This window comes from Contarinia nasturtii, unplaced genomic scaffold (assembly GCF_009176525.2).
Source record: "Contarinia nasturtii isolate CC-2019 unplaced genomic scaffold, AAFC_CNas_1.1 Cnas_scaffold_745, whole genome shotgun sequence".
In the NCBI taxonomy this organism is placed as follows: domain Eukaryota; kingdom Metazoa; phylum Arthropoda; class Insecta; order Diptera; family Cecidomyiidae; genus Contarinia; species Contarinia nasturtii.
This window is the reverse complement of record NW_022198093.1, coordinates 1,879,461-1,893,156: the sequence shown is the minus strand read 5'-3', so window position 1 is coordinate 1,893,156 and position 13,696 is coordinate 1,879,461. Positions and strand designations below refer to the sequence as shown.

General features: G+C 34.6%; 2 protein-coding genes across 6 annotated transcripts in view; one reads left to right on the top strand and one right to left on the bottom strand.

Moving 5' to 3' along the window:
* The first annotated feature begins 4,466 nt into the window (after nt 1–4,466).
* LOC116341730 (protein HIRA homolog) lies at nt 4,467–8,693 on the top strand. The gene is made up of 13 exons (XM_031768973.1): nt 4,467–4,732; nt 4,850–5,023; nt 5,099–5,617; nt 5,763–5,848; nt 5,907–6,182; nt 6,246–6,613; nt 6,812–7,021; nt 7,116–7,302; nt 7,374–7,837; nt 7,918–8,067; nt 8,159–8,252; nt 8,316–8,456; nt 8,522–8,693. Exons 1-13 carry the CDS (start codon nt 4,696–4,698, stop codon nt 8,624–8,626), a joined length of 2,811 nt encoding a protein of 936 aa, XP_031624833.1. The 5' UTR covers nt 4,467–4,695; the 3' UTR covers nt 8,627–8,693.
* A 2,037-nt stretch (nt 8,694–10,730) lies between these two features.
* Nucleotides 10,731–13,696, bottom strand: part of LOC116341710 (nuclear factor of activated T-cells 5-like) — a 42,969-nt gene continuing 40,003 nt past the window's right edge. For 4 of the 5 annotated variants that reach the window (XM_031768946.1, XM_031768947.1, XM_031768944.1 and 1 more), the window contains 4 exons: nt 12,139–13,566; nt 11,793–11,967; nt 11,303–11,568; nt 10,731–11,237 (listed from right to left, as the gene is read on the bottom strand). In XM_031768946.1, coding sequence (XP_031624806.1) covers nt 11,227–11,237; nt 11,303–11,568; nt 11,793–11,967; nt 12,139–13,566 — 1,880 coding nt within the window. In that variant the 3' untranslated portion in view covers nt 10,731–11,226. The remainder of the gene's footprint in view (nt 11,238–11,302; nt 11,569–11,792; nt 11,968–12,138; nt 13,567–13,696) is intronic. The other variant, XM_031768945.1, reaches the window with a different exon arrangement.

Sequence of the window (13,696 nt, the reverse complement as noted above, 5' to 3'; positions counted from 1 at the left end):
AATAATTTCGGTGGTCAAAAATCGAAAAACATGAATTTTCTGAATTTGGGATTTTTTTCAAAATGCCACCTGGCCAAATTTTGAAATAAAAAAAAAATTGGGGATTCTTAATTTGGTGCCCAAGCACTACTAAAATATGCAAAGAACCCTTTCCAAAAGTCAGCGGTTTTCATGTCTTTAGCGTATACATCATAGATTCTGACCAGGGGGTCCAGGGTACAAAATACCCCCCCCTGAGCAACGAATTTACCCCCTCTGTGATTTTGAAAGTACCCACTCCCATTTTTATTTTCGAGCAAAAATTATTCCGATTTGCTGAGGTTTTTCAAAAATTCAATTTTCATATTCGAATGTCCGACTAAACAAAATTTATTTATTCGCCGTAGACAAAACAATTAAGTCCGGTCAACTGTTTGATTATTTAATTGATTAAGTTCGATCAACTATATTGTTTATGTCTCAGTTTTTGCACATCTGCATTTTCGAATCAAATTATTATCGGCGATTGATATGATTACTCCAAAGAATTTAAATTCATTGCGAACTCACCTCGAGTCGAAGTGTGTAACAACTTCAAATAGACGAAAAAAAGATATAATGCGCATTAGAATAAATAGTGTGAATGAAATAGAAAAGTTCGCTGCAAGCAAGTACGCAAATGAATTTATAAAACAAAAGCATTATCGAACGGATGACCCGAAAGGTCGCCGAAACAAAGCTGTATCTTTGACAGAAGTCGAGGATAAGGCAAAAAAATTCTTGCCGAAACCATCATTTTTGTGAAATCATCAAATTAATTACATATTAATGAAGTGGAAATGAAAAAAAACTTGTATCTTTAATTTTAATAAAATAATGTAATAATATTAGTGATTACTGGAATATGTCATAATAAAAATTTCAAATTTTTTTTCGGTCTCAACTTTTTTTCCGAAAGCAAATTTACACTGGATAGAATGGACTTTCAAAATTACCCCCCTTCAGATTTTCTCAAATTACCCCCCCCTTAAATCGTCAACTCCAGAATCTATGGTATACATAGAGTGACGCAATATACATATTTCATATGTATGTTGGTATTGCGTTACTTAAGGGACTGCCGTCCCCCGTGATACAAGTTTAGCCACCTTTATTCATACACAATCCGGTAGTTATATTAAAATTACCCTTTTTGCGGCATCAATAAGCTCTTAGTCCAAAATAGAAAGACAGGAATAATAAAAAAAACCGATATTGCTTTCATTATCGCAACAGAAACGCCCAATACTATTTCAAGTTGAGAAAACTCTTATTGAGGAGGAAGTGTAAAAACCGTATAGCAGTTTGGTTATAATACATCCGAAATCCACCTTGATTTCCTTTTGTCAGTCAATATCATGAAATCGGAATTGTTTGAAATAAATATATGAATTACTTTAACCATCAATCAATTGTGAATTCGGAAATTGGCGTACATCGATGTACGAGTATCTGGACTAATAGTATACTTTTTATTTGAATGATAAATCATTTCATATCATTCATTTTAGGCATTTTTGAAGTGGCGGAATATGATGGTGTTGCTGATAAAATGATGCAAGTTATATTATGCTTTCGTTTTGAGTCTGACTCATAACATGTTTTCGATTGAATGAAAAAAACTTTTGTTACACAACAATTTGATAGATTTCCGTTATGTGTATAAGCAGCTCGTCGACAGAAATTCGCACTTCCCTTCATTCAAAATAAGCATCTTATTTTTTTAATTTGTGTCTCTATTGTCCTGGTGTCAAATTCTATTCCAATTAATTTATGAAGCTACTTACGTTTTTGCAAAATATTACAATAATAAATAAAATTCAATATGATAAATAAATAAATCACAATAAATCCACCGTATAATGAATATATTGTAATTTTATGCAATAATTATTTGTACCCTGTGGTATGTGTATCAAAAATTGTTGACCGTAAATTGTATATAATGAGTTGAGCCATAAATCAATCGAACCCACTAAAAACGGTTCCATCTACTTGGGCCTGAATCGATGTTCAATCAGATGTTGTCATCGCCATCAGTGCGTTTGATCGATAAATCATAACAATCACGGCATAATTATGTTGAAAAATTCTACCAAATTTCAAAATGGACAAAAAAAAACTCCAAGCAAAACGAAAACCAAAACAAAAACTGTCCATTTAATCGATGCCATAAATCTTGCGAGTTTCACACATTCATTTATTCGTCAACAGTTGACGATTGCTATATTTATCGCTTCAACGGAAACAAACGACATTTTTCACCGTGACTGGATGGTGTGTGCGCGTGTAACAAGTCGCGCACTTGCAAACCAAAACACTTTCCATGTATGGACCATTCAGTTGATAGGTCTTGGCAAGCGACTTAGTTAGGTCCCGGGTCGCGATACATTTTGCATTAGGTAATTGATTTTTTCTTCGTCACTTTCGTACAATTGGTTGGAAAAGAAAAATGCCAAAGACATAGTCTAATAATCAATATGCACTTTTGCTTGGCTGCGAACTGAAGACAAAATTGATATCTGTTTTGAGCGTTTTATTCTATATTGAATAAATATTTAATGATATTTCGAAATTGCACGAAAAAAAAAAAACACCAAATACCATTCACATTTTGATGTGAATGTCGCAGAGTGTGCGTAACTTTTATGTTCGTTAATTAACTGTTGGCTGCTTTGCGCGCCTACCAAATACCGATTACTTCTCAATGCAGTCGGAAAACGTGTGCGAAACGTGTGCAAAACGTGTTCGATTTTGTTTTTGTTTGTCTCTAAAAAAAAATAGATTGAAAATAATATAAACACGACAATTGCACACACACCGCACAAGTGAAATGTAAGAAATCACATCAGAAATTAATCGAATACGAAAATTCAATTTCGGAATTTCGAAGCATGATTTGACGCTAGCAACAAGTTAAATAAATTGTTTCTTTTTTTCTTTCTGTTTTGTTTCTTTTCTATTTCCATTGCAAAATTTTCGCACGTTGCTCATTTTTTTTCTAAATTGCGTCGATCAATTCTTATTCACTATATGAATGCGTGAGCGCGAGCAATGTGTCCCACCCGTTTCAATGCATCTTTTGTGTGCAATTTCAATTTACGTTTGGTGTGAGTTTGTTTGTTGCACGCGTGGTCTCCATTGCATTCGGTCGCTATCGATCAATTCAATTAAGATATAAGTTCATAAATATCGACAGAGCGTTATTAAATTGCCAATCGATTGAAAGAATTTCTTGTATGATTATCCGCAACTCCAACGGTCACAGAAATAATAATAATTTGCCTTTTTTGGCCATATTACAGAACCACGTATCACATACATTAATCATAAAATCGTTTTCACGATCGTTGAAAGTCAAATAGATACCAAGGGTCAGCCGTCGCACGTGTGATGAAACTTTTTTATTCAATTCACATCTGATGGAATTTTTATATTTCCATAAATGTACATTTGATCACAACATTAGATATTTCGATCAAGTGGAAACGATTTTTTTGCGGTTTATGAGGAAAATTGTTTCACCAAATTAAGACCATTAATTAAATATACCTGCTATTCTAATTAAATAACGGAGGCGGCAAAATAGTACCGTACTTGGTGAATTTAATTAAAAACTTGTATGAAACTATCCATTTCGACGAGGAGATCGAAAATGCGAAAATATTTTTGTCAATTTCATGGGAAATCTCAACATCAGATATTCTCGTGCTTACGGCTTGATATAAACAAGTTTGATTTTCGTCCATGTTGTGCGAATGCTGAACTTAGAAGAACCTTTATTCTCGATTTAATATTAAAACTTCGAATGTGGAGCGAATGACAAGTTTTTTTTCTAGTGAGAAGTTTAATGGTTTCGTATTAGTTTGTTAAAATGTGGACAGCACACAATATAATTGTGTTTTTGCTGAATTTTGATTATGAAAAACTACGACACATGATTTATCAATTTACACCTTTTTATCCCATCCAAATTACATCACATTAATGTCAGAAAATGTCACAGTGAACAACAGTTGAGTTGCATTAACGGATCTTTATCGATTGTAACTCACTTGAGGGCTATTAGAATGTAATTTATTTATAACAAAAATGTAAACTCATGTTAGTGTCAACAGCTATTAGAATTGATCTAGATCTTTATCTTTTAATATTCTTTGTCGAGTCGTAGAATAAAGAAGAAAAAAACAGGTGAGTTGAAGGCAATGATAAAATTGAAGTTTTAATCAGCAGTAAGATCAGATAAATGACTTTTAGCACGTGAAAACGAGAAAGAAACGTTTTGTGGAACTGTTATTCATTTGCCATAGTCTCGTTAATTATTTATAATTTATATTGAGCTAAAAAAAAAGAAGAAAAAAAAATTTGTTCATTTCTATCATTTTTTTTTGTGTAAAAATGTTCAAAACTTGCTGCTCATGCAGCCAACTTCATGTCAATTTCCGTCAATTCTAGAGAGTGGTACAATTGGCAACACTTGCAATGACAGTGGTTCGGCATTCCCACTATTTATAAGCAATGTCAAGCTTTTTGGCTAGCTGTCAAAGGTGTATACAGACTCAAATAAATGTGAAACAATGCCGACTGAATGGTGACAATATCAATCGATTCAAATAAATTAATTCCAAGCAAAATTCATTGAGTTTTTTTTTCAAATTATAAATACACATATACGCTATGCGTCTGGTCAAGCCGACATTTGTGAATCACAATGGTGAGTGTGAACAATGAAATGCCTTGTATAAAAATAAACAACCGGCGATTGTGAATGTCGTCAAAACAATAATTACTTTAATGGTCAACATTTAAAATGTGTGATGTCATTGTTTAGGAAATCCGATATTTTCCATTGATATACATCCGGATGGTAGTAGATTTGCCACAGGTGGTCAAGGCAATGATGCCGGCTTAGTTATAATCTGGAATTTGTTGGCCGTCATTGATGAGAATGTTGAAAACAACAACAATGTTTCGAAGATACTCTGCCAATTGGACAATCATTTGGGTATAGATTTTTTGTCAATTTGTTTCGTTTCATACCAATTTTCAATTTATTAAATGCGAATAAACCTTCGTTTAGCTTGCGTGAATTGTGTACGCTGGTCATCAAATGGAATAACACTGGCATCGGCCGGTGATGAAAAAACGATTATACTTTGGAAACGTAGTCAAGCTGCACCGGTAACGGTGTTTGGTAGTACAGGACAACAGAAATGCGTAGAAAATTGGCGATTGCAAACAACACTTCGTGGTCATTCAGGTGATATACTTGACTTGGCCTGGTCGCCACAAGATCGATATTTGGCCAGCAGCAGTGTTGACAACACCATTATCATATGGTGCATGAATAATTTTCAATCGGTCACAACACTTAAGGGGCACAGCGGATTGGTGAAAGGCGTCGTTTGGGATCCGGTCGGTGCATTTTTGGCATCACAAAGTGATGATCGAACTGTTCGTGTTTGGCGAACGAAAGATTGGAATTGTGAAAAAGTAATCAGCGAACCATTTGAAGATTGCGGCGGTACAACACACGTTTTACGATTGTCATGGTCACCGGATGGTCTCTATCTTGTCTCAGCACATGCTATGAATGGAGGTATGCATTTTCTTCTGGATTTCTTTCTCTCTCTTTTCACTTCTTTCTTTCTCTTCACCTATCACGTTCTCTTCCTTATGATTTCTGTTCTTTTTTTAAAAAATAAATTACTCACTTTTAATACTTGAATTTTGTTTTATTCAAGGTGGTCCAACCGCCCAAATTATCGAACGAAAAGGTTGGAAATGTGACAAAGACTTTGTCGGTCATCGAAAAGCGGTTAATTGTGTGGTAGGTTCTTTCTGAAGAAAATACAACAAACCGAATATTAATAAAACTCCCTTTTCAGCGCTTCAATCAATCAATTTTCCGACATAAAGACAAAAAGAAGCAATATTGCTGTTTGGCTATCGGTTCGCGTGATCGATGTGTGTCAGTTTGGTGTACAACCTACCAAAGGCCCCTTGCTGTTGTGCACGATTTGTTCGACGATAGTATCTTGGATTTATCGTGGAGCCAAATAAAGGATCAAACAGTTTTGTTGGCATGCAGTACGGATGGTACGATCGCTTGTATTTTGTTATCAGAAGATGAACTTGGTACATCGCTCAGTGCTGAAGATAAGGTAATACATAAAAATTTACTTTAAAAACAGTAATAGATAACAAAATATGTTATATTTTCGTAGAATTCGGTGTTTCAACGTGAATATGGTAAAACAATTGATCTCAATTTGAGCGAATCAAGCATGGATAAAGGTATTGTACCGGAATATTCAGAGTTTTTGAATATTGATGAAAGTAAATCGATTGATACCGTTATATTCAACAATAACAAAAACAATGGCACCAATACCAATGCACCATCAAGTAATAAAAGTGCGTCAAAATTTGGTGACGTTGAAAGCAGTTCATTGCCGATATCAACCAAATCGGTTGCAGTTCCACAGAATACAACACCAATGAAAGCGATTGAAAAGCAGATTGAGACGCGTCGGGCCGACGGTAAACGTCGTATCACACCGATGTTTGTGCCACTCTCCGTCGAACAAGACAGGTAAAAAAGGTCATATGTCATTTCCAATGTGTGATATTATGACATATGACTATGTCAAAAAGCGCGCGATTTTTTTCCGCATTGCGCGCTATTTTTTTCAATGCATGTTGCATTCTATGAATTTTTGCTATAGATCGAACATTTTCCAAAATCAAAGTGTTTAAAAGTGTTTGCATTTATGACTATTCATTTTTTCAGTCATGAAACAACAAAAGAAACACCATCGGTTGCCGATTCAACTGGTAATATATCAAATACAGCATTGGAGAAAAAAATGAACGAGCAAATGTCAAAAGGAAGTGTTGTTTTCGATTCGGCATTAACCACTATCCAATTATCAGACTCAAGCACACTATCAGCTGGCGAGTCTTCCATTAATACATCACCACCAAACAGAATTAATACCGCGTAAGTAATGCATTGAATCGTGTACATTTTCAATACCAAATCTAACCTCAAATTTTCTTTGTAAACAAATCAACACATGCCTCGTTTATTGCAGTCAACTAGATAATCGTTTAACAAAAGTGCCACCAGCAAGAGCAACCCTCACAAAGGTACCGATTAAGGATCCAAGCGATATCGATGAACCAACATTACGGCGAACGATTTTGAAAAATATCAACGCTGGAAAAGCGGCACCGTACAACAAAGTCGAACTCAAAGTGCTCAACGAACATCAAATCAAGGTATGTATCCGCATCGAACCCATTGTCATTTGTCATGAAATTGTTTCGATAAATATCGATATCATTTACAGATTCATAACAATTTTTCAACCACATCATCGGGTCCAATATGCAAAGTGACCGGAATCATATCGAATAAAATCGAATGGGAGACGTTCATTGGATCGCCCGTTGTCAATTGTTCATTGAGTGCCAAATATGTTCTCATTTGCAGTAAAGATTGTACAATACGCTTTTTGCACATTAAAAATGGTACTCCGGTCTTGCCAATCATGCACATGCCCAGCCCAGTCATTCAGTGTGTATTCAGTATAAACAGCGATTTAGGTGGCGTTGTCACCGAATGCGGTCAAATTCGTGTATGGAATCTTACGGAATGTTCAATTTTCATATCAGCAACATGTCATGACCTATTTGCCAGCACATCCACAACAGCACCGATTGTTTCCTACTTCCACGTCACTGAAGTTGGAATTCTATACATTTTGCTGTCAAATGGATGTGCATACTCGTACAATAAGAACCTTGAAAGCTGGTAAATACCATTCTCTCACACAAAAATTCGTTTTTTTTTTCAAGTCATAAGATTTCATAAAATTTCCTCCATTTAAAAAGGATCACACTGAATAGCCGAGATCCAATTATTCGACTCGGAATTTCAAATGTACCAAATAATCCAGAGAGAAAAATGAAAAAGTATCCACTTGGTTTGATTCAAACAACCACACAATTGCAACAGCCAAATATGCCAAATTTACAAGACTCGTGAGTATTATGGTTTAGAATGTCACATTTTCCATCGTTTTTTCTTCAATCGTTCTACATCATTTACCATTTTCTGTTCTGTACAATGTAGACAAAATGTATCATGGGGACATTCCGCCCGACTATCATTCATCGAAAATCAAATCCAGAATTGCATAGCGATCAAGTCTCCGGATGAATTAGAGGTACGTACAAGAATCATACATTGTTATTGTTCATTTAAATTTATACATTTTTATCTTCGTTAGCATTGGTACGCAGTTCTTGGGATCCATTTGTCAAAACACGGTGATGAAAAACGCATACGTGCTCACTTGGACGATCTGTTAGGTACCCCAAACACATTGATGATGGTTGATGGCGATGAAGAACCGAAAGAAACGATCTTGGTACGAATGAATAACATCAAATACATTGATAAAATAATATATTGATTTTTGTATCTGAATTGCAGGGCATTGAAAAGCACAAATTGCTAAGGGCTATGTTGAGTCATTTTAAATCGGTGACACGATGGCAACGACTCTACATTGAATACTCACAACAAATACAAGTCTAAAAATAAAGCAAACACTCAATATAAAAAATAAATAAATAAAGCAAATATGTGTTTTTTCGATCATTTATTTAATGTGTTTTCATTCAACGTTGTTTCTTTTTTATTGATAGCTTTGAATCAAATTGAATTGAACCATATAACCGTATAGTATTCATATTATAATAGGGGAAGACGAAAGATACACAGCGACGAATGTGTTTTTGGCAACTCGGGCTACAATATTTCGGCTCAGTACTCAAAATTTAGTGACCTCGTATTTTTTAATGATTAATAGCTCTAATCATCTGTATAAGATGTGTACTTTCCTTTACAAAAAATTTTTCCAAAGAAAAAATTTCGATGTACTCAAAATGTCGATTTTGATGCTATTTTGGATATTCCTATGACCAATACTTCTCGCTCGGTTTAAAAAAAAATGTACGCCATGTGTACAACACAAACCAACAGAAGCTATGAAACGTCAATGATCATCAAGAGATCATCACGTTCTCAATTTTTGGAATATAAAAATTAAATATTTCGCACTCACACACAGAGAGAAGTAATACAATGAAAACTAGATGGCTTGTCGTATAAAATTTGGAACTAGTTGATAATTTACCAAACATCATTTTTTGTGTATTCTCTTTTGTGCGATTCTTCTTCGTTTTTGCTTTGAAGAAGATCCGCATAAAAGAGAATATAGAAAAACCATATTTTGTATGAAATTAGATGGAAAAATACAATTTTATACGGAGTGTCAACTAGTTCCGAATTTAATACGACAAGCCATCTAGTTTCATTGTATAATTTATTTGTGTGCAGAATTTATTATCGTGATCATTTTATCCTTGATCTCAGTTGAAGGTAAGTATTTCATACAGCTGATGTCGAGTACTCTCGTGTGCAATTATACAATTTTGTATATTATTTGTGAGCTGAAAATGAATCTTGTGGAGCAGATGGATCTGACCTGTTCCAAATCCACCCCATTGTTTGACTACATTTATCAAGTTCTGAAATAAAAAAATAAACCAAAACATGTTTTTTCGATAATTTATTCTCATCTCATTAAATGATCCATACAAATATTGTTATTGTGTATATTGAACGCATATTGCGTACATATCCATGCGACGAATGCGATTATTGTAAATAAAAGTAAATAAATGAACTCTTGAATATCTTGATAAATGATGATGATACAACAAATTCATACTCTAATCAATAATTCATAGCAATTGTATATATTGGATGTTACCATGTGTTACATTCATATTATTATTTATTTTTTTCGTTTAATATAGACATTAAGGTTTGTAGATATATTTTGTGTGTTTGTGTGTATATAAATGTTGGGATCAAATGAATATAAAAGTAATTTTAATGTATCTTCTTCAAAATAAATGTTTAATTAATCCAAATCTCAATGTTATAATGTAATTAGTATTAAATGAATGACAATTATAATAATGATAAAAATAATCAAATTCAAATTCAATATGAAGTAATTCGAAACTTTTCTATTCTTATTGACTTTGCCGTGCCATGAATTAAGTTCAAGTGAGAAGAAATCAAAACATCTTACTCCAGAACAAAAGAAAAAAAACTGAAAGTATTTTCTTGAAATCATCCAATTACGCCAAAACTGCACTCTTGTAAGTGCTTATGCGATGTCAAACAACGATATCACATGTAAACAGTAATTAAATAGGTGCTGAACATAATGAATATTCGTTCGCATGCGCTTTTTTTAAATTTATCTAATTTTTATCTTTCTTCGAAGCTCGGCTCGGCAATATGAAATTTCGTATTCTTCTTCTAATTTCTTCAACTTGTCAGTTCGATTCCATGCAAGTGAATTCCAAATAAATGGAAATAGAATTCGCTTTTTTCTTTCAATAAAAAATGTGTTGTTGTTTTTTCACGGTTGGTCGCGTGAAAAATAATAATAATGAATGATAATTCGGTTATAATGAACAATCATTTCTTTTTTTCATTTTTGAATACATCTAATAAACACTAATTCGCATTAAGAAAATAAATATTCATCTTTCCTTCTTTCAATTTCTCGTTTTTTTTGTCTGTCGTGTATAATTGTCTGCTATCGTCGTCACATACATAATACATTTAAATCTATTTTATTTTTTATAAATTCATTGGATTCAGTGAATTCAACTAAATTCTAAGGTGTATAAGGATAACTATGTATAATGTATATATCATATTATAAATTGTAACATTCGAACATTTTCACGTGTCTCCATGTTTGTGTAGAGCTAGGTTGTTGGCTGTTGCACATGCACTTCATGGAATTTGAAATTGAAACTTTCCGCTATCGAAAATGCAGATTCACACTCACGTGTAAGCGTATTTGTATCGTCTCTTCTTCTTCATCTCCGTCTCCATCTTTTTCGGTTTCTTCGTTGACATAATGAATCGTTGAGAATGAGCGAATAAGAACTGAGCGATCTAAATCTATAGTTATTTTTTTAGTAAATATATTCATTTCTCTCACGAAAATTTTAACCAATAATAGGCACATAGACGATTTTGTAAAATATTTTGTAAAATGTTGTTTACTTTAATTTAGCATTAAATTGGCATATCCATTGAGTTCTTTACAAGTGAACTAAAATAGAATGAAAACAGGCATTAAATAAAATCGATTAATTAACAGTTTTATTCAGAAGGTACCTTGGTCGAAGCAACTTGGATTTATATAACTGATTAAATCATGATCGGACATTGTTGTTAGATCTGGCGGAATCGTTCCGGTTGTTGGTGGATTTGTTGCTGTTACGATTACAGCACTTGTTGTAGCAATCGTTTGTGCAACTGATACAATTGGATCGGTTACCATTGGTTCCGACATCTTTCGCGGTTTAGCACTTAAATCATCTCGTTTCGGTGACAATTGATCGCCAACAATTGTTTCTGTCGACAATGCACAGATTTCTTGCCTAAGAGACGAAATAAACAGTTGATTTGAATTCAATAATGTCTAATCCGACTAAAAGTCGGAATTGCCGGAAGAATTTCTAAAAATACTTCTTCCAAACAACTTTTTTTCTTCAAAAATTCGAAAAAAAATAACAAAAAAAGATCTCGAATTCTCGTTAATATGTTCGATTAGAAAAAAGTATTTTCAGGAAATCTTAAAGTATTTTAAAAACCATGTACTCACTGTATATTATTCAAGAGACTTTGTTGAACGAGTGTTAGATTTGCTGCGGCTGCTGATGCCGCAGTTGTTGTTGGTTGCACGTTTACAATTTGCGGATTTGCCGATATTGGATCGGCATTTACCATTTGATTTTGTATAATATCAGATGCATTTTGTGCGGCTGCAGCTGCTACAACTGTAAAAGAAGAGAACAATTTTGAGAACTTTGATTTGTTTTTTATCATAACCTCTGAAGATGAGGTTGCCCAGGGGGAATAATTTCAATATTTTACATAAGAAAATTCTTTCAAATGCTTGGTCAAAAGATATGTTTCCAATAATAATTTCGAAAAAAAGGTCTGCTTACCATTTTGAATGAGTTTATTGCTGCCGGCCAACACGACAACCGAATTCGTTGAATCACTATGCGTCAAAATGTTTGTTATCGATGGTGGGCTTGCGTTTGTTGTTTGTGGCGTTTGTTCCGTAATCATGACGTGTTCAATGAGCGCATTCGTTGCCGTTTCCGGTGTAATACTGTTCGGTTCCGATGATAAAATTTCAGCAGCCGCATTCAAAATCATATTTTTAACAGCTGCATCCGATTGTTTAATTGACATCGGCTGAATAAAATTGTTCAATAGCGCCTCCGAGGTGGGTTGTTGTGGTGGTTGTGTTATCATCGCTGGTGCATCACCAATTGCAACGGCATTTGGTAAAAGTGTTGCTGGATCGGTTGATGTATTGTTGCACATCATTGTCGGTGAAATGGTTGAGTTCATAATAATGTCAGATTCAATTGTTGAATTATTCACCGGTTCAACGGTGAGCATAGAATTTGGTGATGTGTTTATCGTTGGGATCGCTTGTGAATTGAGCATCACATCGGTTGTGAGTGGATTTGTTGGGCTGGTGCTTAAAATATTCGGTGAAATGGCCTGCGTTGAACTCGGAAAGCTTAGCATATGATTTAAACCATTTGCGGTTCCAGCTTCGGTCATTAGACCTTGCGTTCCAAATACACTTGATTGTTGTTCCATTGTTTGTTGCATTTGTTGGTTTGTGGTCATCGGTGTTACACCAACGTGATTCAGTGTGCCTAAATTATTGTTGAGCATGATATCGGTGCTGTTTGGTGCATTAAACATTTGAACATCGTCCACTTGTACTTTTAAATCGTTTAGTTTTGGTCGGCCAAATGGTGCCATCAACGATGCATCGGGAACCGGAACTCCGGATATTAACTTGGGTGGTTCGACCAATGTTGGATGTACTAAGTCTTGAATTTGTGCGGCCATGCCGTCTTCTTGTTTAACTCTTAAATCGACCACATTTATCGGTGACGTGGATGTTATGTTCATCAATGGTGGCGGAGCGGGGAATGAATTCGCTGCCATCATATCTAACGGTGATGTGCTCATTAATGTCGCCGGATTACTTGCATCCATCGAATTTTCCGATACGTAATCGATTGTGTCGTGTAAACTTTCGGCTCCGTTCGATAGTATTGAACTTTGTGAATTTTCGTCAAGAATTTCGGCTTTGAGCATTGGCGGCGATGATTGGTCGTTTGATCCACATGAAAGCAAACCAGACAATGATGTTCGACGAATGTTCAATGGAAGCGTTGTTGCCGGCGGTGGCATGATACCGGCATCAATTTTATTCGACGTTTCTTTCAGATGATTTGCCCATAGCATCAATGTGGAACAAGAAGCCGGTGCATTCTTCAACACTGGCGATGATGTCGGTGACATTGAACGTGATTCTTCATTTCCATATCCCATTTCCATATCTGCAGAGAAAATCGTATTAATTATCATCGAATATAACATATGCATTTATTAATTAAATGGGACTTAGACGGTAAAAAACTTAAAAGCTAATCGCTGATTGATTTGTGATTATAGTTCGGCATCAATTCG

What these genes read in the sequence shown, in the direction of transcription:
- LOC116341730 (XM_031768973.1), top strand. Translation starts at nt 4,696, where the DNA reads ATGCGTCTGGTCAAGCCGACATTTGTGAATCACAATG. An exon ending in CTCTCCGTCGAACAAGACAG is followed by an intron (nt 6,614 to 6,811) that starts GTAAAAAAGGTC and finishes TCATTTTTTCAG; the next exon opens with TCATGAAACAACAAAAGAAA. An exon ending in AACCGAAAGAAACGATCTTG is followed by an intron (nt 8,457 to 8,521) that starts GTACGAATGAAT and finishes TCTGAATTGCAG; the next exon opens with GGCATTGAAAAGCACAAATT.